This window comes from Arvicola amphibius, chromosome 8 (genome assembly GCF_903992535.2).
Source record: "Arvicola amphibius chromosome 8, mArvAmp1.2, whole genome shotgun sequence".
NCBI lineage: Eukaryota > Metazoa > Chordata > Mammalia > Rodentia > Cricetidae > Arvicola > Arvicola amphibius.
In genome coordinates, this window is record NC_052054.1 from 98,504,621 (window position 1) to 98,532,600 (window position 27,980).

At 44.7% G+C, this 27,980-nt stretch overlaps 1 protein-coding gene and 1 pseudogene across 1 annotated transcript; both read right to left on the reverse strand.

The window, feature by feature from the left end:
• Positions 1-349: 349 nt before the first annotated feature.
• On the reverse strand, positions 350-27,930 carry Ppp1r7 (protein phosphatase 1 regulatory subunit 7). Its single transcript, XM_038339442.1, has 10 exons — positions 27,804-27,930; positions 25,056-25,184; positions 20,438-20,493; positions 19,859-19,924; positions 19,254-19,384; positions 18,321-18,483; positions 16,195-16,311; positions 12,750-12,854; positions 9,144-9,230; positions 350-1,637 (listed from the first exon to the last, which is right to left on the reverse strand). Exons 1-10 carry the CDS (start codon positions 27,853-27,855, stop codon positions 1,461-1,463), a joined length of 1,083 nt encoding a protein of 360 aa, XP_038195370.1. The 5' UTR covers positions 27,856-27,930; the 3' UTR covers positions 350-1,460.
• LOC119822054 lies at positions 3,484-3,583 on the reverse strand (annotated as a pseudogene).
• Positions 27,931-27,980: the final 50 nt, after the last annotated feature.

Sequence of the window (27,980 nt, forward strand, 5' to 3'; positions counted from 1 at the left end):
GAATAACTTTTTGACATTTCTTCCTACTTCTAAATTTTGAATTCACTTGGAGAAAATATCCCTTGCCCACTCTATTTAACTGTTAAGATTCCCCTGCAACTGAATGTTGCAGATGCATCCTCAAGATGGTTGTGCCACTTTGGTGCCTTCTGCTCCCTCAGTATTACTTCTCTCTTACATACTCTATAGAATTATGTGCACGTGTGTAGGGCTCCTGTGACTGCAGAAGAGACATTTACATTTAGGTCCTTCTGAGCTCCCAGGGATAGGGCACAATGTTCTTGGCATGCTGCTCCACCCACCTTTTCTTGCTAAGAGCTTGTTTCATGACAGGGAGATGCCGCACAGATTCAGATCAGACAGTTTATTTTGGTGAGAATTAGAATCGTGAATGGATGTTAAATCTCATGTAAGCATTCTGATGTTACAAACTCCTTGTCAGCTGGCCACCTGGGCACAGGCGTCAGAACTCAAGGCAGGCTGTCCTGATGCTGGACAGAGTCTAGAGCAGTGCTGCCTAGAACCTTCTGTAGTGATGGAAACGGGTGCCTCCCATCAGATGTGGCTTGAAGAGACACAGTGTGAGCACAAATGATGATAAAATAAATTCAACAGACTTAGATATGAACAGTAACTGCCACACATGGCAGTTAGGGGCCCCATCTTAGACTGTGTAGAACAAGAATCCTGGAAGCTGAGGAGCCTGTGGTGACCATATTCAGTCCTTACTGTGTGAAACAGGAGATTTGAGGCTCCCAGGGATGACAATACCTTTGCAGCATTAGATCCATGCCCTAGTGGTTTGCTCAGAGAAACGTCATATAAGGCCAAGAGGATCATGGGTAAGAATAGGAGGCCATGTGACTAGTGGCCGAGAGCTGAGTTACTTATGTTTTTAAGAACCACGTAGTTTCAACTCAGCTGGGGTGTGTGCTGACACTCTCCACATCTCGGCTCTCACCAAGTGGGAACAGGTCATACAGTGCCCAGTGTGCTTTAAAGGCTCTAAGGGCTACAGCATCCGAGATCCGACCAGATTTTACTCAATTCTTTTTTAAATACAATTTTTTTCTTTCCAAAATTGGTCTGAAAGACTATCAAATGTGCTGTTGTGGGTCATGACTACTTAAACCCTGCAAACTGACTTGAGGGCCTGCGAAATGCCCACCAGGCTAAGGACATAGACAGACAAGAAGAACAAATGACTGTAACATGTCCTGCATTCTCTCCATGGCTATAATAACCGTCACCAATTCACCAGGAAGACCGCGTGGCAAGATTTAATAGTGTTGGCATCTCCGAATGGTGTGTGGCATCATAGGCCAACTACCACCAGTGCCTTATTATTGCCATTGGGTTGTGACTGTTGGTATAGTGACGACTTCAGGAGCAATAAGTAGATTAAAAAACCGTGGCTGGGAAGTTCTTTCGAGGAGAGGGACCAGGTGAGGAGCAAGGACTCAGAACCTGACGAATGTGGCATCAATCTGCCGCACGGAGGGTAGGGCCAGCATGACCTTCCGCCGGTACTGTGGGTCCTTCTGCAGGGGGTTGCGCTCCAGGTACACGGTTTCCAGGTTCCTGGCACCCTTCAGCTCATCAAGGTCACTCCAGCTCTCCAGGAGATTGTCATTCATCTGAAGGAACATGAGGAACAGGCTGTTAGAGATCAGCTCTGGCCCCTATGTGCCAGGATCCCCAAATATGAGACAGGGGTCATTAAAACACACTACAGCACTGGCTCTCAGCCTTCCTAATGCTGTGATCCTACAGTTCCTCATGTTGTGGGGACCCCCAGCCATTAAATTATTTTTGTTGCTACTCCATAACTGTAATTTTGCTGTTATGAATTGTAATGTACATATTTTTGGAGAAGAGGTTTGCCAAAGGGGTTGCAACCTACAGGCTGAGAAGCACGGCTCTATAGTTCTCCTTATCCCAGTCCCTCACAGATCTTCTGTCACCACCTGGCTCTTCCTGGTTGCCTTTTAGCAGCACCGCGAAAGCTCCACCTGCTCACACGCAAACTAAGTTCATTAAGAAGAGCGGGGTGGTGCTGGCTGTACACCTGACCCTCAAGCAGATCTGAAGCGGGCCTGGCTACTCTTCCTACATACTGGCTCACACTAATTGCTACCAAGGCTGAGACTGCGCTGACTGTAATGCAGCTGGCCAGAGGCTGCTCTACTCCAAACATGACTCTTAGATCACCTTTGCGGTACATTTCTGAGGATGTCTAGCTCCTGTATGCAAAGGCCACCAACACCAGATGAGGGACACTGAACCCTACAGTGGGCTGGGGTCTGAGCATGGCAGGAGAGTGCTCTCTCTTTTCAAATGTGCCATCAAGATGAGACCGAACTGAATGACTCCCACACTGTTCAACAGATGCATGTTGTTTCACACTGGGATCAAATTTTGAGACAAAGCTACCTTGGGTAAGAACCTACAGTATCAGGTTAAACTATCCAAACCTATTTTCCAGTCTAAGTGCTGAGGCAGAGGCTTGGGAAGGGTACCTTTAGCAAAGTAGCCACCTATATGTGGGCCATGGTATGCTAGCAAATGTTTAACCCACAGCTTGTTCTACAGGATAGAGAAAAACCATGATAAGTTGAGTGTGCTACTTTCTATGGTGTACCATGGCTGACTTAGCACCAACATGATACCACTAACTATAGATTAACTATAGATGTTAGGAGTGTGCACAATGGACACTCACGTCACTTAGGCTAGATGCAGTCTACTGTACTTATGGGTTTGAAGACAGAAAATAAAGTCAGGGCTAGCTGCTATGTCAACAGCCTGAACAGAGGAGCCAAGTCTGTCATCAAACTTTAGGACTCTGCCTGCAGCTCCTGTTCTGCCCATGTAGAAGTCGGAAGTCATGCCTGTAGGTACTGCAGGCTGCAGGGTTTGCAGCAAGCAACTGTAGGAAGAAGCAGGGCACCACTCCTGGAGACATGACCTCTGCAGCCTGAGAACCTACCATGGGACAGACAGGCTACATGTGAAACAGAGGGGAAGTGAAAGATTGCATCAGGATGAAGGGTCACTGGATGAGAATGCAGTGGAGGGGGGCATCTCAAGAACTATATTAATTTCCATGTAAGAGATTCTCAGGCACTTGTCCTAAGACTTTACTGTCCATAGGACTTGACCTGGTACCATTCCTTTGGGTTTGAAGCACCTGGTCAGTATAGGTCCTGGGACTGTTGTTTCTCCTGCGCTGATGATTCATGGGGCCCTATCCTGTGTGAAGCCCTGAAGAATGCAGGATTTGGCAGAGTGATGATATTTGTGGAGAAAGGTAGGGAAGGGATGGGCAATACAACAGTGAGAGCCATTGAGGGGATCATGGAACTTTGTAGGAATTTCACTTTTATTCCTAAATGGAATGGGAATCCATACAGGATTTTTTTTCTAGAAGGTTCTTAATGCTTTTTGCCCTAGTTCTTGTCTTTTTATTAACTCATACACAATAAAGATATGGAATGTTTCATAAGTGTCTGTCATCTTTGCATGAGAGCCATGCTAATCTCTGTATTGTTCAAAATGTAGTATATGTCCAGCCAAAGCAAGCACAAGGATCTTATTTGGAGGGTAGACGCAGGGCTTCAGGTCAGAAGGCCATCAGAACAGTACAGGGAAAGGATGCTGGGCAAGTGGCAGCAGCAGAGGGGGGAAGAGACGGGGGTTTTGGATGCACTTTGAAGGCAGAGCAAATATTTAGATGTTGGAGTGGATCTGGTACACAGGAAAGGGGAAGTTTAGGAGGGTGTCAAGACTTTTGGCTTGAGGATCTGGAAGGACAGAGTCACTGAGGGACTGTGGGGATAATGCATGAGCTCGGGCTTGGACTTGTCCTATTTGGGTGATGGCTCAACACAAGAGCAGACAGCTGGATCCAGGAAAGACAGTGGAGCTAGAAACAGAAGCTGGCTGCCAGGAGCACAGTGGTGACATTTAAATCTGTGAGACTGGGTAGGGCTGTCAAGGAGAAAGAAAAGTGAAGACTGAATGCTGGAGCATTCCTGTGGGTGCAGAATAGAAAAGAAGCAAAGACAACCAAGAAAGACTCAGGGAGACAGGAGAATGGAGGGCCAGTGGCCGGCTATCTATTTTGAGAAATGTACAGGAATCAAATATAATTGTTGTTGGGAGGTGGAAGAAAGATGCAGAATTGAAAGGATGTTGAATCTGGAACGTGTCCAATGGTACAGTGGGATTAAAGCAGCGTATAAAGGGCAGAGTGTGGGCACTGACCCACTGGGATACCCAGATGCTGGCTTCCAGGCCATGCTGGTGGCTGCGTGCTTAATTGCAGCAGGCTCAGGAAGATGGATGTCTGCTCCACACAGGCAATCACCTAACAGGTCAAGTCCAAGCCTGACATCATAGGCCCCCCTTTGCTGCCCCTCTGTCTGGCTCAACTTCAGTGGATAAGGGTCCACCCCTGTTACCCAGCTAGACAAGGACTGGCTGTGAAGGAGAACTGAGAGGGGACAATGGGTGAGCAGTGGAAGAAGTGAGGTCAAGTGGAATCAGGACGTAACCAGGCCAATATGAGTCTGAAGTTCTTGGAAAAGGGTATAAAGATGAAGAGGTGGAGGAACTGAGATGTTAGGTTATTAGAGAGATCATCTACAGGGACACTGGTATCACCAACAGTGTAGACTAACTGAAGTGGTGTCGGAAAGCGTGAACTAATTATAAATGTCTGCAGAGAAGAGAATAGCTGTGTGTGAGAGAAAGAGAGAGCGAGAGAACGTGAGAGCTGTCAGTGTGCAGGATGCTGGGCTGGGCTATACAGTCTCTGCCAGCAACCACTAAGTCACTGGCCAGGTATACTACCAGGCTGCTTACCACTGACTGCAAACACAGGACAGAAGTTCTGAGAAGCTCAGTGGGCTGAGGCCAGCAGAGGCACATTGAGAGAAGAGAAGCATCTGATTTATTCATTTGCTGGTGACACACAGGCAATGTGTGCTGCCAGAGTAGGTGTCAGCAGCAAGTAGGCTGCTGCACCAGGTTCTCCTTCTGAATGTAGATTTTGGTCAGTGTGATGTCTGCTTTACCAGTCTGGTAAGGATAAGGGGCACCAGGGACCTGTGCCATCCGTCCTAGGTCCAGACTTTTCATGTAGCAGGAATAAGACCAATGGCTACACACTGCCCGTACTTACCTGCCTGCTATTTGTCTACTGGTTGTTTTCTTGTCACTTTTAAGGTTCCATACATTATAGAAAGTAATCTTGGCCTTTCAGGTGACCACCATACTCATGCATCATGTGAAATGTTCCTAGGTTTCATATATAATAATGCACCTAAAAAGTGTATCTAAAAGATGGATAGGATATATGCTAAAAGGCTTTCCTTTCCTCTTTAAGCCTGACCTTATATATAATAAACATGCATTTTTATCATCAAGAAATGCAACAAAGCTTTTACTACTATGGGAAACAAATCATGTGCCACCTGATGACATTTTGGCCAACAAAAGACTATACGTCATGTTGGACCCCAAGTCCATCTAGCTGAGCCCTACATGGTGTTATCTAGAGACATCATAGCTGTCTTTGTCTATGTATTCTATGATGCTCATATAACAAAAGCTCCCAATGATCTATTTCTCAGAAGTGTCCCATTGTATAATGACATAAGACTACTTTACATGTATGTTTCATCATTTTGTTAGGGTCCTGGATGTGACACCATCATGCTTTAGTGAGTGGGTATGTTTAAGGTTCTAAATGCTTCCAAATACTTGTGCTAAGCACAGGGGTTGCTGTACTACAGACTGGCTGCAATCATATTTCACAAATCTGCCTACTCACAGACAAAATGCTGCATCTCATTGTTTTTTGAAAATGGAATAAGTCAGGAAGTGCCAGCAATGATTACTTCTCCTGTTTCTAGCAGCAGAATGCTAATCTCTCACTTGACATGTGTAAGCTCGGTTCTAACATTAACACGGTTAGCCTCACTCAACTGACAAACCTTCCTTCCCTAACTCCCTCTTTTGGACTCACCAAATCTGTATCAAGCATTGTTCTAAGGGTTGGTGAGACAAAAGAAGAAACAACATATACAGAATAAAATAGTACTCATCCTTCAAAAGTAGGGAAAGTCTCACTTGTGCTGAAACAAGGAAGAGCCTGGAGAACATTATATTGATGAAACAGCCGGTGAGAAAAGGTCAAAAACTGTATGAAGTCAGAGAGGAGAATGGTAGGACAAGGACATTAGTATTTAGTGAGGGCAGTTTTGGTTTTGTAAGACAAACATGGTGGTGGTGGCCATGCAAACATGACTGTGTGTCACAACATTCTATTCTATACTAAGAAGGTTCAGATAATAACTTTTAGGTTATATTTTTTAAAATTTATTTTTAAATATTTATTTATTTATCATGTATACAATATTCTGTCTGTGTGTACGCCTGCAGGCCAGAAGAGGGCACCAGACCCAATTACAGATGATTGTGAGCCACCATGTGGTTGCTGGGAATTGAACTCAGGACCTTTGGAAGAGCAGGTGGTGCTCTTAACCTCTGAGCCATCTCCCCAGCCCCTAGGTTATATTTTTTAAAGATTAAAAAGTCCTAAACAACTTTGTTCTTTGGTCTTCGTGACATTTAATAGTGGGGAGACATAAATACAAAATAAAGCAAATATAGCTTCAGCTTCAATCAACACTGAAGTAACTGTTGCTAGACTATAAACTAATAGAGTAGGGCATGGTGTGGGGACAGCTGCTTTCATAAGCTGGACAATAGGCGGTGCAAACCAGTGATTCCTGAGAGGAAAAACAAATGGGTGAGTGCTATGGTCACCCTGGCTGGCCTCTTATGAGGAAGGGGAGTCAAACAAGCTCTGGAAGCCACAATGAAGTCAAGTGGAATTATGTTTAGGTGGGGAGAGGGGATGTCAGAATTTCTAGGTAAGAGTGAGCTATATAGGAAAACAAAATCCAGAAATCCCATGCTGTCTCCCTTCTTGTATCTTGAAGCAAAGACTAAGGCATATACAGAGAGTAGGGAGTATGGGATGAAATCGACCAGGGCCTGCATGGGGTGGGGACATGTCTGTGGCCCCCATGACATTTACTAGAGGTCACAGAGGGGCAATACACAGGGATAGAGCTGGTTAGCCTAAGAGGAAAAAACATGTAGGCTCACCCCAGCAATAAGCCTTGAAGTCTAGCAGTAACTTCACTTCCTGCTAGATACAAAGTACAATATATTTTGCAGAAAAACAATACACATCTGACATACAACTATCAACTGTTTAGATTCACAGTACCCAGCATACAAGAAGTTACTAGCCATGTAGAGAAGGAATGACAAACATAAAAATCTAATAAGAAATCCAATCTGTGAGAAATAAAAAAAAGAACAATACAGGCTCAGAGTTTAAGAGCAAGTGCTGTTCTCGTAGAGGGTCTGAGTTTGGGTCTCAGCAGTCATATCAGGTGGCTCACACTCCCTGTAACTCCAGTTCCAGGGATCCAATACCATCTTATGGTCTCCACAAGCACAGGTCCTCTGTGTGCACAATTCATACTCAGACACACATGCGTATATATTAATTAAAAAAAGAAAAACCTTAACGTTCTCAAAGAGCCAAAAAGACAACTAGAACAAAAATTCACCGAATAGGTATGATTATCCTATTAACTTCACTGTCAGCATGATTGGGTTTAGATTCACCTAGGAGATGTCTAGAGATGTCTGAGAGGACTTCCAAAGAAGTTTAACCAAGAAAGGAAACCATACCCTGAATATGGATGGCATCATCCCTTGGGCTGGGATCCTGGACTGAATAAAAAGGTGAAAAGCAGTATCATGAGATCCTGCTCTAGTTCTCAGCCTTCCCGGATGTGAGAGGTCCAGGGTCTAGCTGCGCGCTCCTGCCACCATGAACCTAGGGCTGGAGAGGTGGTTCAGGAGTTATGAGTGCTTGCTGCATAATGAGGACCACAGTTTGGATCCTGTGTAACAAGTCAGGCACCCTGCATGTGTATGTCACCGCACTCCAAAGGAGGCAGACATGGGATCACCGGGGCTTGCTAGCTTCCAGCTTAGCCGAGTGAGAAAATAAATGCCAGACCCAGGTTCAGGGAGAAACTCTGCTTCAAATAAACAGGCAGAGGATGACAGAGGAAGTCACAGCTACCTTCTGTGCCACCCACAGGCATAGGCACCCATACATATACCTATGTACTATAAAGACACATAAACACAAATAAGTATGTAAGTCTCTAAAAACTGAAGTAGCTAAATAATGATCTTAAAAGCAGACTGGGTACTGCAGAAGGGAAAATAATATCTTGAAGACAGAGCAATAGAAATGGTGGCGCATGCCTTTATTCCTAGCACTGGAGAGGCAGAGGCAGGTGGATCTCTGTGAGTTCAAGGCCAGGCTCCAAAGCTACACAGAGAAACCCTATCCTAAAAAACAAAACAAAACAAAACCAAACTAAAACAACAACAACAACAAAAAAGAAAGAAAGAAAGGAAGGAAGAAAGGAAGAACAGAAAAAGAAATCACATAAACTGGGGCTCATCTAGAGCAAAGCCTGGGGGAAGGAGGGTAGATGAGCAACAGATGTGCTATGATCAGACCAAAGGACTAACACATATACACTGAGAGTTTCAGAAGAAACTAAGGGTTGGGAGGGCCTGGAAAAATTTTAGAAAGAAAAAAAATTTTGTTTTCTTTATTTCACAAAAACTATACATTTACATATTTAAAGCTCAGCTGGGCATGGTGGCCCATGCCTTTAATCAGAGCACTTATGAGGTACAGGCAGGTACATCTCTGTGATGTCAGCCTGGTGTACATAGAGCTCCAGAATGGTCAGGGCTACACAGGGAGATCTTGCCTCAAAACAAACAAACAAATAGATGAAATGATATATCTATAATAGTATACTAAAAAAAATTGAAGGCAGGGATGGTGAGATGGCTCAGTGGGTAACAGCACAGGAAACAACTTGAATTTGATCCCCAGGACACAGGCACAGTTCACTGGGCATCAAGGTTTCCAGGACGAGCAGACTTTCATTCATTCACATGTTTTACTCAACGGGACCCACTGAGCCAAAGAGAGAGATGCCAATCCCACTATGTTTAAGACTTACCCAGAATTCTTGCAGTTCTGTTAGATGGCTGATATTTTCAATCTTTTTTATCCTATTTGATGCAATGTCCAACATGGTGAGTTTGTTCTAAAATAAGAAAATTTTTTCTGGATTACTGAACTTCAATAGCAGCATGCAACCACATGCAACAGTGTGAGGCTGAGCTGAAGACTGCATGGCCACCCTCTATGTGCCTTGGGGCGACTTTGACAGAGCTGGACTGATACCACCTACCCACTTCCTGTGTCTTCCTCAGCTGGACCTGATGCAGTGTTTTTGTTCAAAACCTCATGAAGCCCTCACCGTTCCTAAACTTTGTGTCAGTCTGAGGCCCCATAACTGCGGAGGACCCCAGTAAGACCCTTGCTCCTGTTCTTGGGGTCTGGGGAGAGCAGTGACTCTGAGCTTTGAGGAAGAAATGACAACCGTTGTAGCAAGTCTTTAGTGATTACTGTGAGGAAATACAGTGCTGAATTACCGACAGTGGAATTCCTCTCTTCAGTGAGGCTGAGGAGCTTGCTGTTCGGGTGAGGATAAGATACTCCAGGCACAAAGTAGAGGTGGGAGGAATAACAAAGAAGCCTTCCTGTCTTGGACAAAGGTACCTGGGGCGATGCCAGAAGGCCTAGGTACTGAAGGGCTAATGTTGGGGCCTGCTAGGACTTAGGAAAGCAACGAAGGCAAGTGGGACCTTAGCAGCTGATCTTGGTGTCTGTGGGTACCAAGTATCCTGCAAGATACAGCATTATGTCCTATCTCCCCTTCCCCCTCACCAGACAGGGTTTCTTTGTGTAGCCCTGGGTATCTTAACAGCTAGCTCTGTAGACCAGGTTAGCCTCGAACTCACAGACCCATCTGCCTCTGTCTCCTGAGTGCTGGGATTAAAGGCATGTGCCACCACTGCCCGGCTTTATACTTGTTTTCATGGTTATAGTTTCAAGATTCAACAGCAGAACAATGTCATGGTGAAAATTAAGTCTGCCGTAACTTATAGTGCTTGCCAATATGTTTTAACAAATCACTGGGATGTTTTCCTAGACTCCATGGCAATCTTACAGCTGGCTGAAGTCCTTCCTCCATCTGCTCTAAAGATCTCTCAGCACTTTAGAGACTCATGGTCCTTGTTTTCTACTGTATTCCCAGTCTCTTGATCCCAAACCTTTCCAAGTTTTAATGGAAATTTTTAAAAAATTCATAGTCAGTAGCTATTGATTAAAAAATGTCACAGGTGTGGCTTCCTAATCCCTTGAAGGTTCCACATCCCATACAAGCATCACACAAGAATTGGCACATATGCTAGAAGCACTGAGTCCAGATATGCAGCACAGGTATGAGAGTACCAAGTAACAATTCGTGGAGCTTCAGAGCCATAAAACAACTATATGGGGCTATAATGCCAACCCGAGGACACAGCAGGCTGGGACAGAACAAGCCCACCAATGGAATCCTTCCCCAGCACTTTGTGACAGCTCAATGTGTAAGACTGTAAACTAGCAAAACAGTAGTAGTTTGAAACCCACTATAGATCTGAGTCCAAGGCTCAGCAGGGAAGAGTGCTGGTGGTAGACACTGGCCCCCAGGACGGCTCACTAACCTTTCTGACCTGAGATCCAGCTATACACTCAATCCCCTTCTGTTTGAAAAGGATTTGAGTGCTTATTCAAAATCAAACAAGATTTTTTTTTTAAATTAAAAACAAAACAACACAACAGGGTAGGGAAGGCAACTTATATACACGACAAAAAAACCACCCAGGTCAAGAGCCAGAATAAACATTTTAGTTAATGAAGGGAAAATCTCAGGGCACAGAAGAGCCAAATCCATCAGACAGGTGCCTTGGGACACTGAAGAAAGAACATTCGATAAGTGGGCCAGTGACAATGTATGTGCCACTTGGGAAAAGTCACTTTTTTTTTCTCTCACCATGAACGTAAATTCTTGTTTAAGATAAAACTTGGGAGAACATTAGGTAAATACTTATACTGAAATAAATCTGAAAGGCTGTCATATTTGATCAAGGTAAACATTATGATGACACAGTTACTGTTAAACACAGTATTTCTCTGTTCTATTTCAGACATGACACATAACTAAGACTTAGCTATAAGATGCCTTGGGTAGGACTCTACACTCACACTTCTTTCCTGTACCATGAGGGAATTACAGAGCAGATAGACATGCTGGTCCCCCAGAGGGGACTGTTACCTGTGAGGAGCAGGGGTACTGGTGCTCTGTTAGTGTGTGCACCCCACCCAGCCCCAAGGCTTTCTGAAGTTCCCTTGCTCCAGCTGTTGCCTCTGGCTCTCCTTTTAACTACCATCCTACACTACAGAAGGGCACATGGGGGGGGGGTTAATTGTTCATGTATGATTGAGACAGGGTCTCACGCTGCCTAGGCTAGCCTTGAACTCACGATGTAGTCAAGGCTGGCCTTGAACTTCTGATTCTCCTGCTTTCATCATTCAAGTGCTGTGATTATAGGTGAGTGCTACCACACCTGGCTTCACATGCTAGCTAAATTCTTAATTTAAAGTTAGAGGAAGGTTACCAAACTTTGAACAGGCAAATTTTAGCTTTCCTGAAAATTCTTTTTTTTTGGTTTTTCGAGACAGGGTTTCTCTGCAGCTTTTTTAGAGCCTGTCCTGGAACTAGCTCTTGTAGACCAGGCTGGCCTCGAACTCACAGAGATCCGCCTGCCTCTGCCTCCCGAGTGCTGGGATTAAAGGCGTGCGCCACCACCGCCCGGCTCTGAAAATTCTTATACAAGTGATGAACTAAAACTCAGAACACTGGTTTTCCTCCAGAATCTCACTGATGGGGCACAAAGGGCAAAGGAACCTATGATGAGATTTGAATAATGATGATTCCAAGAACAAAAACCTGACCCAATCTTGTTGCATTTGATGGCAATTTAACAAAAGCAACCAATCAACCAAATAAACAAAAAACATTTCCCTGAAACAAAACAAAACAACCCCAGTAAAATTGAACAAGAAAAAATATTTTATTTGTCTTGAATCATGCTTGGAGGAAAAACAGGTGAGATCAAAGGCAACTGTAAGTAGGAGAAGCTCTTCTTGAATGGGAAGCTGGAGGTGGGTAGGGGAGTGAACAGATTGGTGAAAGGTAGTGGGAAGGAGGAGACCTTCAGCACTCTGGACTCCAGGAGTGGGGTCAGGGGAGCATGGCTCTTCCTTCTAAGCAGGCTAGGCTCACCCTGGAGTCTTTGCAGGCTGAGGCAAGGCAGGAAGTTCAGTGGCCAGAGGGAGTAATGGGAAGGACAGAGCTGATGATACTTGTGTTAGCTATCTGTGTGATACAGGGGTAGGTAAGGATTTTTTAAATCACCCAAAGGCCTAGAATACACGGCAGATGTGCAGTGAACTGCCCTAGGAGGGTGTCTGTCTGTGACAGCTGTGTTGAAACCCCACAGGTAGCCATGTGACATGTTGGCCCTTTGACTCACTGGGGTAGACGGCCCTTTAGCTCACATCCTGTAGGCAGTATGTCCACCTGAGGCCAGGCCTGGAGGGCAGTGGATGCCAGCACCCGCCCCTTCCTCTTCACCTCCCTTTAGCTCCCTCAGACAGACCAATGGGCTCTTACGTTGTTCTCCAGGCCCTCGATAACCTCGATACCATTGTGGCTGAGGTATAGTTCACGCAGGTTCACCAAGCTCTGTAGACCTTCAATCTTTGTTAGCCGATTGCTCTGTAGAAGAGAATTAAAAAGTATCATCCTTGGGGCTAAGGAGATAGTTCAGTAGTTAAAATATCTTCCACTTAAGCTTGAGGATCCAAATTTGAACTTCCAGAACCCACATAATTGCCAGGTGGCTAGCCTGTGATTCCAGCCATGGAAGCCCAGAGATAGGTGATTCTCAGAGCAAGCTGGTCAGCAAAACTAGCCATAAAATTAGCTCTGGGTTTGATTAAGAGACTCACTCTATGAATAAGGTGGAAGAGTGATCATGGGTGATTTCCAACTTTAATCTGGGGTCTCCACAAGCATACACATACACACACGTGCATGAATACACACACAATCATACCACACACATTCATACCACACAGAGGAAAATATTAAAAGAAAAAGAGCAGTCAGCTACACAGAAGGTGAGAAATACAAGGGCTTTAGAAATGAAGTTTCCCATTTATCCTATTTTATTTTAAAAGTGTTGGGAGATGGGGGTGGATGGGTAAAAAAGTGGTTCAGTGATTAAGATCACTGGCTAGTCTTTCAGAGGACCTACGCTTCATTCCCAGAACGGACACAGCTGCTCACGATCATCTGTCACTCTAGTTCCGGGGTATCTGATGCTTTTTTCTGGCTTCCAAGAGCAGTTGGTATACATGTGGTACACCGACATACATGCAGGCAAAACAGCCATACATATGAAAATAAAAAATAGGCATTCAGGAGGCAAGGCAGGTGGATCTGAGTTCTAAGCCAGCCTGGTCTACAGAGTGAGTTCCAGGATAGCCAGAGCTACACAGAAACACCTGTCTGTATAACTAAAACAAACACAATAAAATAAAAAATTTAAAATATTCTTGAATGGGACTTGAGAAGAGGCTAACATTTTGGGTCTGTTGTACTGGGTTGAATATCATGTTGAAGTTCGGGGTTTTTATATGAAAATCACACTTTTTTTTTAGGTGCATCTGAAGGTTTATTTGAAGTAACTAAGAAATAGATTTGTCTTGTGTATGTATGTGCATATGACCATGTAATGGCGGGTACATGGAGGTCAGGGGACAACTTGTAGAGTCAATTTGCACCTTCTATCATATGGGTGTTAGGGATTGAATACAGATTTTTTTTTTGTTTGTTTTCTTGAGATAAGGTTTCTCTGTGTGACAGCCTGAGCTGTCCTGGAACTAGCTCTGTATATTAGGTTGTCCTTGAACTTACAGAGATCTGCCTGCCTCTACAGAGTGCTGGGATTAAAGGTGTGAGTTACCGCTGCCAGGCAGGTGGTCAGTTTTGGTGACAGGAGTCTTTACCTGTCATCTTGCTGGATCACTTATTATAACAATTTAAAAAATCTCAAAAGTATCAATGAAAACTTCTTTTTTGTGTGGGTATGGGTGTTCTATCTGTATGTATGTTTGTGTACCACATGCATGCCTGGTGCTGAGACCAGAAAAGGTTGTTGGAGCTGCCATGTGGGCATTGAGAATGAACCAAGGTTCTCTGGAAGAGCATCCAGCGCTCTCATCTGCTTTTTAGCTCTCCTCTAAGTATCATGGGTTTTTTTTTGAATATTTAGTATGTACAGTATGTATATGTGGGTGTACTGGTAGACATCAGAAAACTTGCAGGAAATCCTTTCTCTTCATTATATGGGACCTGAGGAATTGAACTCAGATCATCAGGCTTGGCAACAAGCACCTTTATTCACTGAGTCATCTCTCCTGTCCTAATTTTTTTTTTTTTTTTTGAGACAGGGTTTCTCTGTAGCTTTGGAGCCTGTCCTGGAACTAGCTCTGTAGACCAGGCTGGCCTCGAACTCACAGAGATCTGCCTGCCTCTACTTCCCAAGTGCTAGGATTAAAGGTGTGTGCCACCACCGCCCAGCTAATTTCTGTTTTGAAAGGAAGCAATTTTCATTTCTTTTAGAGTATCTTACAACTCAATTACAGTTCAAAAACTTCTCTTTGAAGTCGTCTGTAAGATACTTGTTTTACTCAGTCTATGAGGTAGGTTCCTGTGCCATGTCAGTGGGACCTGCCACATGAGGCATCCCAGGCACATCTTCCTTTAATCCTTCAAGGTTGATTCTGCCAAACAAAAATGAAACCTCAAAAACTAACAACAAAGTCCACATGAATCAGGCATAGTGCTGTACACCTCTAATCCCAGTATGCAGGAGGCAGAGACAGCAGGATTTCTTGTAAGTTTGAGACCAGCCTGGTTTATAGTGAGTTCCAGACCATCAAGAGTTACATAGTGAGACCTTGTCTTAATTAAAAATAAAAGTTAACGAGTCTATACATACATTAGTGCTGAACAGCTGAACTGTCCTCAAACACATGGTCTCACAAGGTCTGCCCTCTCTGTGTAATAGGGACAGAGAATTTCTACCACTGAACAGACACACTTGAGAGGACTGGAGTGAGTTCTCCCTCCTAAGGATGGCCACAGAGTTCATTTATTGCTCAACTGTCAATAGAGAAAGGAATGAACATCACTGTTATTTTATGTGCATAAACGTTTGCCTGCATCACATGCTTGCCTGGCGCCCTCAGAAGCCAGAAGAGGCTTGGACTGGAGTTACAGACATTTGTGAGTTGACATGTGGGTGCTAGGAAGTGAACCTGATTACGTGGAAGAGCAACCAGTGCTCTTAACTTCTGACCATCCCTTCAGTCCAAGGAATGAAATTCTATCTCTTAAAAATTAAATTAATGGGCTGGAGAGATGGCTCAGTGGTTAAGAGCATTGCCTCGTCTTCCAAACGTCCTGAGTTCAATTCCCAGCAACCACATGGTGGCTCACAACCATCTGTAATGAGGTCTGGTGCCCTCTTCTGGCCTGTAGGCATACACACAGACAGAATATTGTATATGTAATACATAAATAAATAAATGAATTCCCAATTCAGTATATTTAAAAAAAAAAATTAAATTAATGTGTGGGTGTTTTGCCTGAATGTCTGTCTGTCTGTATACCATCACATATGTGACTGGTGCCTGTGGAGGCCAGAAGAAATGTGTCAGATTTTGTGGAACGAGTTACAGACAGCTGTGAGTCACCATGTGGGTGCTAGGAATCGAACTTGGATCCTCTGGAAGGGTAGCTGGTGCTCTTAACCATCTTTCCAGCTCCCAAAATTGAAATCCTTAAAAGTAAAAATAAATTATATAAGAAGAACAGAATTTTAGTTTAGAATATATGTGTATGTACAATCTGTGGATTCTAATGTTTCCACCACCTACTGACTGTGAAACAATGTTGGTCACGGACATACTAAGGGAATAAAACAGGTTGGGTGTGATGGGTCTGGCCCTGTGAGAATGAGAAGCTGGGAGCTGGTGAGGCCCAGTACCTGCATACTGAGGACTGTCAGGTTGGTAAGTGCATCCAGGTTCTGAAGTTTTGTAATTTTGTTTTTCCCCAGAAACAAACTCTCCAGGTTGGTTAATGTGTCGATATTTTCAATTGCCTGTCAAACAGATGAAACTTCAATTAAAGAATCTAGACCACAAGATGAGGCAATCTAAGACTTCAGCTCTGTGATGTCTGGACTCTGGGAATTTTCTAATGAACTGTCTCTTGTATATACAGTATGGAAAAGTACGAAAATTATGGAGGATTGACGACTGATTTCTGGGGCTCACTCCCAAACCCAAAATTCATACTCCCTCACCCCTCCTCCCCCGGTTTCTTGAAACAAGAGATTCTCTGCATAGCCCTGGATGTCCTGGAATTCACTCTGGATACCTGTAGACCAGGTTGGCCTCCAGTTCAGAAACTCGCCTGCTTCTGCCTCCCAAGGCAATATGCTACTACCACCCGGCCAACTCTCATACTTTCAGAGCTCTGGGATTATTTGAAAATTTATAAGCTCGCTGATTTCTCTGGCCTAAGTGGCATTTCATTCTACACAGCTTTTGAGAGTATGCATTCCCCTGAACCTAGGCCTCTACAGAAATCAAGATACTGGGAACTTTGATCTCAGAAGCCCATGAGGGATGCCCCATGGCTGTTCCCATTCCTCATCCCTTGCTTTTCCTTGGTGCAGTCATATCTACTTAGTCCTAGTTTTGTGCCCTTATGGCTCTTGAAGAACCATAAGGGCAGGGCACAAAGTGTGGTACAAGACTTCCAAACACCAACTGGGAGCTGCTTCACACATGGCAGACACAGGCATGTAAATACCTGCCTCAGTCACTAACCAAGCAGACTGAGGATAGACACAGCACTATGAAACAAGATGTCAGAATTAGGCTCATATAGTCTTAAGACAGACAAAATCCTTGTGTGTACCCATGGGTAAGCCTCCCTCCTCTGCCCGGCAGATCCTCTTCCAATATCAGAACTTACATGACCCTCTGAGGTTCCTGTCTGTCAGATACAAGGCACTTTCCCTAGCCGTTATCTGTCAACTGGCAAAAACTTGGGTTTTGCTAGGTGTAGTAGTATATGCCTTTAATCCTGGTACTGGGAGATCTCTGAGTTCCAGGACAGTCTGGGCTACACAGTGAGTGAGACCCTATCTCAAAAGACTTAGTTTTATTTCTGTGGAACATTGTAGCGCTCCTTTTTTCAAAGGCCTCTCATTTTCATTCTGACCCATGTTTTCAAGGTCAAATGGATCTTAAACATTAAACCAAATTCTGCCAGAGGACATTTTTAGGGGATGAAGAACCAGGCCAGTGTTCTGGGGGGAATTTCAGCAGTAAAAATCTTGCTTATCACATGATCAATGCAAGTGTGAAACACACCTCAGTTACAGATGAAAGAAAACTACTATGAACAGGTTTAAAAGGAAAGCTTAGTTGGCATTCTTTATGGAGCACAGCTGGCACTAGCTTGGCACAGGACCATGATACAGACGAAGAGCCATGAAAGCTAATTATCAGACAAGATCAGTTGGTGTGTGCACAGTTCTTATTACTGGCTTCGAAGCTCACATAATCAACTAACCTGGGCTCATAGGGGCTTACAGAGGCTAGACTGAACCGACAACCAGGGAGCCTGCATGAGACTGACTTAGGCACTCTGCATCTATGTTACAGTTGTGTAGCTTGGTACTCTTATGGGACTCTTAACAACGGGAACAGGGGCTGTCTCCAACTCTTTTACTGGCTTTTGAGACCCTACTCCTCATACTGGGTCATCCTGCCCAGACTTAACACATGGGGAGTGCTTAGTCTTACTGCAGCTTGATACGCTATGTTTTATTGATACTCATAGGAGACATGTCCTTTCCTGGCTGGAGATGGAAGAGGAGGGGTTGGGGGTGAGGAATGGTGGAGAGGGACTGGAGGGAATAATGGAGGGGAGGCTGTGGCCAGGATGTAAAATAAATAAATGAATTAAAAAAATATTGGCTTCCAGTTAGCAGTTTTCCTTAACTATTTCCCTGCATCCTCCAAACAACATGAACACAACAAAGCCTCAGCCAAGCACATACCCTATGTGCACCACTGCAGATCCATCTGTACTTACTCGGATGCGGTTCGAGCCCAGCTCCAGCATCTGCAGTTGATGTAAGGTACTTAGGTTCTCAATTTTACTGATCTTATTGTTGACCAAGAAGAGTTTTTTCAGCTGTGTCAGTTTGTCAATCCCTTCAATGTTCCTCAGCAGATTAAAAGAAATATCTAGAATCCTGGAAAGAAGCAAAATATTTCTTGAAGGAACACAAGGAACATAGGAGTCAGAATTCCACTTGGAGGATATCTGCCTCCAGGATCTGTAGTCACTAGGAGGTGGGATCTCATCATGGCCCCATCACTCACTGACTGGCTCACACTCGAGCTATGGGACCATAAAGCTGTCTGGCGCCTGGAGGGCAGTAAAGGCAACCTGCAGGCTATGAACACTGTCTCCTAACTGCTCTATCTAGAGCAGAAACCAGGTTTCATTTATGCCTGTGTCCACGGCAGAACCTGAGCGGCGTTGGACTAAAACTGAAACAAAGAAAAATCAAAACAGATGGGCATGGTGGCACATGTCTGTAAGGCCAGTACTGGAGAGGTGGAGGCAGAAGGCTCAAGATTCAAGATCATTTCAGCCACAGAGAGTTCAGTTCAGCCTGGGCTACTTTAGACATGATCTCAAAAAGAAACAAAAACAAAAGCCAGCACCAACAAAGGAATGAAGCCAGATAAGGCTATAGCCAGGTAAAGCTGATCCCTTTAGTCAGAAATGTGGCTGACACTTGTTTTTTAAAAAGGGGATTATGGATTAAAGATCCTACTTCCCAGTTCTTACATAATTATTGAATGAACTCAGCCTTCAGTGTTAATGGCATGTAAGAAACTGTTGCTCCCTCTTAGAGCTCTAGCACAGGGCAGCCCTCCAGGACTATAGCCAGGCAGTGGGTAGGTCACCCTTGTCACCCAACCTATCCCATCTCTTCTGGGTCTCCCTACTCACTCCAGTTCTGTCAGGGCCTCCAGATTCTCAATCTTCTTGATCTGATTATCATAGAGATCCAGTTCTCGAAGACTCTGCAGTTCCTCCAGGTTCTCAATGCATTTAATTAAGTTTTGACGTAGGCAGAGTGACTGGAGGATAGGGAGAGGATCAGCATTGGCAAAAAAGAACACAGGGCCACACTCCTGGGGCTATTTCATGCTGACCTTCAAGGGGCAGTGAGTGGGGATAAGAAGCTGGAATTACTCTCCTCTACTTGAGAACATGCACAGGCCCGAAGGAAAGTCAGGAAGACCCATACTGAGCACACCTGTTTGGGGAGGGAGGCCCTGGATAGGGCTGGAGTGTAAGTCAAGTTCTCGCAGTTGGAGGAACCTTTACTGGGCTCTATTTTGAGAAGTAAACTTAACTGTAGTGAGCTAGTACAGGAGACTGCAAGGCCTCGCCAAGGCAGTACTAGAGCCCAGACATCCCACCTGTCCCATTCAGAAGAGAAACATGAGAATATAGGCCAGTGCCACCCACAGGATGGGAACAAGGATTATGCATATTCTCCAAGTAAATGTTACCAAGTCACCTTGTGTGCAAGGACAGATTCCTCTCACCTTCACTTTCTTCAGCACCTCGAAGCCTTCAATCTTTCCAATACGATAGTGATTCAGATCAACATCCTGAAACACAGAGGAATTTTGCTTAGAACCATCAGAATTTCTGGAGACCTGGCCAGGAGCTGCTTAGGAGAATGCCAGAAGAGAAGGGAAGGGAGAGGCTGTGAGGCTAGTAGATCCATTTGTGATTGGCAGGTCGACATTTGGTTTAGTTGTGATTTATGTTAGTTTTATGTAAAACTGACCCAGTGGTCAGTCTGAATTCAATTCCCTAGCAACTGGACACATATCCCCATCCACACTTTTTAAAAAATTGGGGGTTTAAGAACCCATATCAACAATATGACCGCTGGATTCACAGAACTTGAATCAAAAGCATTTCATTTGCCACACAGGTCTTAACTATCTAAGCAGAAATAGATTCAACTGCTGGTGTTAAAAATAGTAAAAATATAGGAAATCTACTTAAAAAAAAGGCTTGGGTGATCTCTTTAGTCACATTTATGAAAGATAAACGGATGGCTAGGGTCATCTGTAACCATGCCCCTTGAGGCTGAGTCAGGCAGGCAGCATTACCTCTGCATCTCGGTCCAGGCTGATGGTTTCCATATCCACTGTCAGCTCATGTTCCTCTAAAAACAAACAAGCAAAAAGAACAATTCTGTTTATAAAGAGTTGCTACTCGGCCCTAGGACTGGAGAAGTTTGATGCAAGGGACACTAAAGATGAGAAGGGCGATAGCAAAGCCTCCAAAAGTCATCTGTGCCTCTGAACCTCCTAAGAAGCCAAATGCAGCTTGAAGTTTTTGGTGGGAAGGAGGAGAAAGGCAGCTGCCTGAGTCTTGGTGAACCCAGGGAAGCCTAGTCACTGCTGGGAAGCACGTTCCCATCATGACTGTCACCTTGGAATCCCTGGAGTTTGTGTTACCAGAAGCCTCTCTACCCATGTCTTCTTTCCCTTCTGTTTGTGGCAATAAATTGGGCCACTTGAATACAGCTCATGCTGGGCGTATTACATGTTCTGGGATGTGCCTTTTATTGCTTTGGAAACTAGCCCAGCATCTACAGATGCTTCCCTGACAGAGAGGGAAACAAAATGAAGCAGAGCTCAACAGACAAGATCAAAGAGCTTCACTGAATAATTTAAGAGTACTTCTCAACTGGAAGCCTGATGAACTAATTCCAGCAGAGAAACCCATTTGGATGTCATGAGACTTCTGCCCTAGAGAGCCAGATACAAACTGCTTCCTGCTGCAGTGGAGAGTCTCATATGAAACCCCCATTTGCATTTCATCAGAACCTGATTAAAAATAATGCTGAAAGAATTAAGGAACAGAGGAATGCAAATACATGTGCACATATCCCCCAAACACTTGAGATTAACAGCATTTCCCTTTACTACCAAAGTGTCATCTGCTTTCCCTAGTGGTCTTATAGTTTTTTCCTTTAGTTTGTAGCCATTGACATCCAAATAAAGCTATTTTGACTGGATTCCTGCCCCACCCCTTTTCTCAGACTTGGTTTCACTCTGTAGCTCAGGCTGGCCTTGAACTTGTTTAAATGTTTATTTTATGTACACGGGTGCTTTGTCTACTTGTATGTCTGACCACCAACTGAAAGACCAGTAGAGGGTCCCCTGGAACTAGAGTTACAAGGTGCTTGTGAGCTGACATGTGGGTGCTGGGAATTGAATCCATGTCTTTTGGAAGAGCAGCCAGTGCTCTTAACAACTAAGTGATCTCTCCAGCCCTTAGCCTTGAATTTTTAATTCTAATGCTTCAGGTCCCAGATGCTGGGATGATAGATAAGTACCACCACACCTAGCTTCATGGCTTCATAGATGGTGTTTCCCTTAAGACATTTTTTATCTTGAAACTTTCTGTAGGAAGGAAACAGACTGCTTTTTTTGATTGCTTCTTTGAGTCTAAACTCTGTTTTGTCCCAGAATACTCTCGCCTCTATTTCCTTTAACTTCTTATCACTTATTACTATTTTTTCCCTAGGCTCCCTTTCCTGTGTTTCTTTTCCTTAGTGCAAACATGCACTTGCATCTATAGTAGAGCCAGCTTACGCACTCTTGACCTCAGCCCATATCTGGCTCCTCCAAACATTAGCAGACTATGTGCCGGGCAGCCTGTTTCTTCATTGGCGGCCTTAGAGAGAAGCATGTGGCTTTTTTTCTTCAGTACTAAGGATTGAACCCAGGGCCTCCTTACACCTGCTATACAAGACTCTACAGCTGAGCTATATCCCTAGACCCTTACTTTAAAAATTGCAACTATGGCTGGGCGGTGGTGGCGCATGCCTTTAATCCCAGCACTCGGGAGGCAGAGGCAGGCGGATCTCTGTGAGTTCGAGGCCAGCCTGGTCTACAAGAGCTAGTTCCAGGACAGGCTCTAAAAAAGCTGCAGAGAAACCCTGTCTCGAAAAACCAAAAAAAAAAAAAAAAAAAAAAAGAAAAAAAGAAAAAAAATTGCAACTAAAAAACTTTCAAAAGTTTGTTCCGCCAGGCAGTGGTGGTGCATGCCTTTAATCTTAATAAACCAGCTTAATAACAAAGAAGAACTGGCCCTCCATGGCCATTCACTTCACTGACTTTCCATGATGTCTTCTCTAGAGCAGTCAACAGTACCCAACTAAAATATGTTACTTTTGTTGTTTACCTATAATTTATAGTATATGGACTAATCTGGTATTAAGTAAAAGGAATTAAACAAACAAGAAGACATTACAAGAGTCCCCTTATCCTCAAAAGACAGCAGTAATTCACCATCCATGAGCTCAGGAAGTTGTGACAGGAAGGCACTGTAGCTAAGGCAAGTAGCCAGGCCACTTGTGTCCAAACTAGACACGAAGACTAAAAGTAGGCATAACCGGCAGCCGCACTGGGTTAGAAATGGGGCTCTCCTAGGCTTCTCAGGATATGTGCTGCATAGCCCAAAATTTCCTGTCTAAAACAGCATCCTGCATGGGTTGTTCCTGTCCCTTCTTGAAACACCAGCTTAACCTGGAATAAAGTTACCAACTGGAACAAACTTCCGGTTTGGTGTGTCCCCCCCCACCCCCCCGAGACAGGGTTTTTCTGTAGCTTTGGAGCTTTTGGAGTTCTGGGACTAGCTCTTGTAGACCAGGCTGGCCTCAAACTCACAGAAACTCACCTGCCTCTGCCTCCTGAGTGCTAAGATTAAAGGCGTGCACCACCACTGCCTGGCGGAACAAACTTTTGAAAGTATCATAGTTGCAATTTTTAAAGTAAGGGTCTAGGGATATAGCTCAGCTGTAGAGTCTTGTATAGCAGGTGTAAGGAGGCCCTGGGTTCAATCCTTAGTACTGAAGAAAAAAAGCCGGGGGAGAGGGGTTGGGAGATAACTTAGTGAAGGGGTTATGTAAGCCCAGGACCTGAGTTAGATCTCTGGAACACACATAAAAACGTTGAGCATGATGGTATACTTGTAACCCCAGTACTTGAGAAGTTCAAACATGTGGGCTTGCTGCAGTCAGTCCAGTGTAAATGGCCATTTCTAGGCCAGTAAGAGACCTTGTCTCAGAAACAGTAAACTGGGGAACAACACCTGAGTCTGTCTTCTGGCATCTACATGCACACATACATACCTGTAAACATATACACCTCATAAATGTGAAATGTATATAAACATACATAAGTTAGGAAAAATAGGAAGGTAATGATTGACTTCTGCTGAATGTCTTCTGCTGAAACTTATGTAAGTATGAGCAGTTCCAGTTTTTTTAAGGAGTGTTCCCAGAGAATTACTATGTGTTCTAGTTGTCTGGAGGCAAGAGCATGGACTTTAGTAAGCTGGGCTCAGCCCAACTGGCCGGCCTTGCAGTAGGGATCTCTGGCTGACACGGGACTTTTACTCTCCTCACCTATCACACATTAGAGTTCTTTTACAGTGAGAAACCCATTACAGTAACAAAGCTAGCCAGGAAATGAAGCCTAGGATCATACTGCTCTAACTTCCAAGTCTTCCAGGTAGCCTAATATTTCAGTGGCATAGATCTCAGCCCTTCCGTGACTAAATCAAAGGATGATGACAGCGCCCATTTGCTCTATCCACCCACATCACCTCCAGAATATCAGCTCTGAAGTTCCAAACTAACTGTAGTGGGTACTTTTGTGGTAATCTCCTTTTGCCTTAAAATTTGGTTACCATAGTTACCAATCATCTTTGCTGGCACACAGTGAGCAATGCTATTTAAAAAGTAGCTATGTTTTTGCAAATTTATTTTTATAAAGGTAATGCATAATTATGAATACCTGAAAAATCCATACAAATCTGAAAAATGTTAAAAGGCAGTTTCCTCTCAAGTCTTCTGTTATAAGAGATCCTCAGCAATGCTAATGTGTTTTCTTTTTAAGCTGGTAAAATTAAATACTCATGCTTTTTAACTAAAAGTCATATTTTAAGATACATCCTACTTACAAATTTGCTCCCCCCCCAACAATTCAGCTGAGACATTTTCCTGTGGTTATATATTTTCTGTCATTCTTTTCCATGTAAACTGGTTTTCTGAGCAAACATGTAAGCATAGGCCATTACTGAGGAGGATATAAAACCACCATATGAAGCTGCTCAGTTCCAAATGGAGTGATCTCCCTAACATCTAACATCTCTCAGGCCTAGATGAATGTCGAGGTGGATGTAGGCATAGTAGCACATATCCTTAGGAGGCAGCGGCAGGCAGATCTCTGAGTTTGAGGCCAGACCGGGCTACATATGGTTTCAAGACCAGCCTGGCTACATAGTGAGATCCTGCCTCAAATAAGAAATGTCAAGATTGGACAAGAAGTGATTTCTCATCACTGTGGCAGGTACAAAATCATAGCAGTCAATCACTATGCTCTCTTCAAATTCTACTTTCTGAGTAAAGGATTAAAAAACCATTTTCTGGCTCTGCTCTAGGTGACACATTAGTGCCAATATCATCAGTAGTAGTACTGTCCCTTCAGCAGAAATGGATCTACTGTACCCATAAATGTAAATCTGCTAGTTGCTGAGGTAGCACCCCAGAGAGCAGGCTGCCCTCTGCCAGCATGCCCAGCTACCCAATCTACTGGGGACCACTGAAGAACACAACTGCTTCTACGAGGAGACATCACGTGCAAAGAAGCAGCAATCTTCAAAAGCACACTTCCCCTCAATAGTGAGTTCAAGGTTAATCATGCCCAGTACCTTCTGGGTCTTCTGGCCCCTGTTCTACTCCATCCTTCAGGCTCTGCTGGCTGAGGTCTGTCACGATGCCACCGCCGTGCTTCTTCCCTTCCTCATCACCTGATTCTTCAGATTCAACCCGCCTGTCAACTGAACCCAAACACATCAGTGAGAATTCACATCCACTTCATGTGACCATTTGAGGAACAGAGAACAGATTACCACAAGTTGTAGCTCAGCAAGACTTCTTTCTGAAATAGTTGAATTCAGTTTCTATGAACACTTGAATGTCTTCTATGTCCCAGCACTATTTAAGACACAGAGACAGGACCCACGAGGACACATGGGCACAACTAACATGCTGTTCTTCCCCTCCAAGGCTTGGAAACAACTGCCAAGTGTTCCAAAAGCCTCTAGGCCATCTGTGATTAGGAACACTAACGGCACCACATAGTGAAGTTCCTTCCAGGTGACTCTCACAGTTGACCTGATGTCCACCACAAGAGGGGACCACTGTGATCCTCTACCACATACCTTTATTGATGTCCCACTATCCATTTGGCCATGAAAAACTGGTTCAATTTACAGGGCCCCACATTCTGAAAGAAATCAAGACTAGCTAAAATCAGACTGGGGGCAGGGAGGAGCTCCATTGAAAATGAGAATTGTCTAAAGTGCCAAATGCCAGGTAACCTACTGATGTGAAAAGATCACATGACAATGTTACCAGTGCAAAGCTTTTCAGAATAGATAAACAGGCTGCGAGAAAGCAAAATGACAAGTGGCTCTGATGAAAGATCTTCTTTTCTAAACCTCAATTTTTGTATTTGTAGAAGAGTTAGGGGAGTACACTCCCCAGACCTCCATCAGGACCAAACGAGAAAGGGCACAAGAGTGGCCTGTGTGTAGGACATGGAGAATGTATGAGTTACCAAGAGGCACACAACAGTCTGTGATCCAGGATTAGGGAAACTAGGTTCAGTGTAGCAGTCTCCGAGGAACCAGAGGACATAAGGGACAGTTGCTGCAACCTGTGCCTTTATCTTCAGGTCAGCAGAGGTTCTACAGTTTGGGACGGTGTGCAAAAATGTGACTGTGTGACCCTGGGTATGACAGTCTAACAAAAAGGAAAAAAAAAATCTATCAGGAGGAGGAAGGTTTGACTTAAGGTATTGGCCATGACAGAGAAGATGACAAAACATGGAGCTCACTAAGCATGGTGGTACATGCCTTTAATTCCAGCACTCTGGCAGACTGACATGGGTAGATCTCTGAGTTCTAGGTCAGCCTGGTCTGCATAGCAAACTCCAGGCCAGCCAAAGCTACATAGTGAGACCCTATCTTAAAACAAACAAACACCCCCCCCCCCCAAGCCAACCAACCCCCCCCAAAAAACCCCCAAACCAACCAACCAACCAACCAACCAACCAACCAACCAAACCCAAAACCCCTCCCCGCCAAAAGACATGAGGCTATACAAATACAAGTGTCAGCTGGTAATGACATGTGTGGGAGTGGAAGAGAGAAAAGCCTGGCTTTTGTATTTGCCCTTTACTGAGAAACAGAGGAAGAAGGGGGAGAAAGGTACTGGAGGAGGGAAGAGTGGGATAGGAAGAAGCATTTCCTTGCTTTGAAAAGATTCAAAGGTAAAATAAAGCACTAGCATGACTCCCTTTTTAGGTTCTCCATAATCTTTTCTGGGAAGCCTTGCCGGCTCTTCCCAACCCCCGTCTCATCTGATTGTTAATTTAGGTCAAACTCTTTTCCATACTCCTTTGCTTTGGACTGGGTTTCCTTTCTCTGGAATGGTCCTCCCCACCTGTCTCCAGCCTGGATGACATCTAGAGATCCTTCAAAGTCCAACCCAGGGCAGCATCACCACTCTTAAACACACTGAACTTTCCTTCCAACACTCTTGTTCCTTGCTCTGCAACCCTCTTCCCTAGCAATCTTCTCAGAAGAGTGACTGCGTGACTGTTCTTCCAGAAGGAAAACTCACTAAAATAGAGGAGTCTTTAAGAGGCATTTAAGGGTTCAGATTCGCCGGATGCTACAATGGGTAGTATACGAGTGTGTGTATGTATATATGTGTGTGTATACACACACACACATACATATGCACACATGTAACGATTATATATCTAACTGTGTATACAAACATGCACATATGTAATATATATGTGTGTATGTATGTATGTATGTATATGATGACACAATTCAACACAACGAAAAAGGGAAGAAAGTTGAATTTCATCCTTCCAAGATTCTGAACATAAAGAAAACAAGACACCGCCTCGTAAACTCAATCTCCGGACCTCCTTGTCACCCATCGCTCTGCCACAACCCATTCGCTTCCCGAGCAGACTCTTTCCCATCCATGCCTCGTGAACACCTATGGACTTGGCAGGTCTCCACGCCTGAAACCTCAGTTTCCCAATGAGCTGACAGAGGACAGTCCCCCGCCTCCTCGCCTGTCAATCTCGGAGCTTTAAGACTAGGTTCCCATAGCCGCGGCTTCCTCGTCCGTCCCCTTTTCCTGGGCGGGCTCGCGCCACGTTGTTCCCGAGGCTCTGGTCTTCCCTGCCCGCTGCCGCCCTCGGGCCGGGGCTCCCGGACTCCGAGCCTCCCCGCCCCGTCCAGCCGGGGCGGCAGCTGTCAGAGATCCGAGGCTATGGCCGGAGGCTGGAGGCCGAGCTCCGATCCGGCAAGAGGCCGTGCCCGCCCAAGCCCAAGCTTGCCGCTCCCCGGTCGCCCGCAGGGGCCGCTCACCCTCCATCATCTCCTGCGACTGTTGCTGCCCCGCGCCGCGCTCCGCCGCCATATTGGCTGCTCTTCCCCTTTCCGGAATCTGTCGCCTCAGGCCATGGACCAATCGGGACTCCCGGCCCTATCAGTCAGCCAATGGAACCGAGCATAGAAGCGCGAGTTGACGCGCTTGCGTGAACG

Excerpts from the sequence above, each read along its gene's own strand:
- Ppp1r7 (XM_038339442.1), bottom strand. The coding sequence starts at position 27,855 with ATGGCGGCGGAGCGCGGCGCGGGGCAGCAACAGTCGCAGGAGATGATG. Across the intron at positions 25,185-27,803 it reads GTCGCAGGAGATGATGGAGG|TTGACAGGCGGGTTGAATCT; the intron begins GTGAGCGGCCCC and ends GTTTGGGTTCAG. Across the intron at positions 9,231-12,749 it reads TCGAGGGCCTGGAGAACAAC|AACAAACTCACCATGTTGGA; the intron begins GTAAGAGCCCAT and ends TTCTTATTTTAG.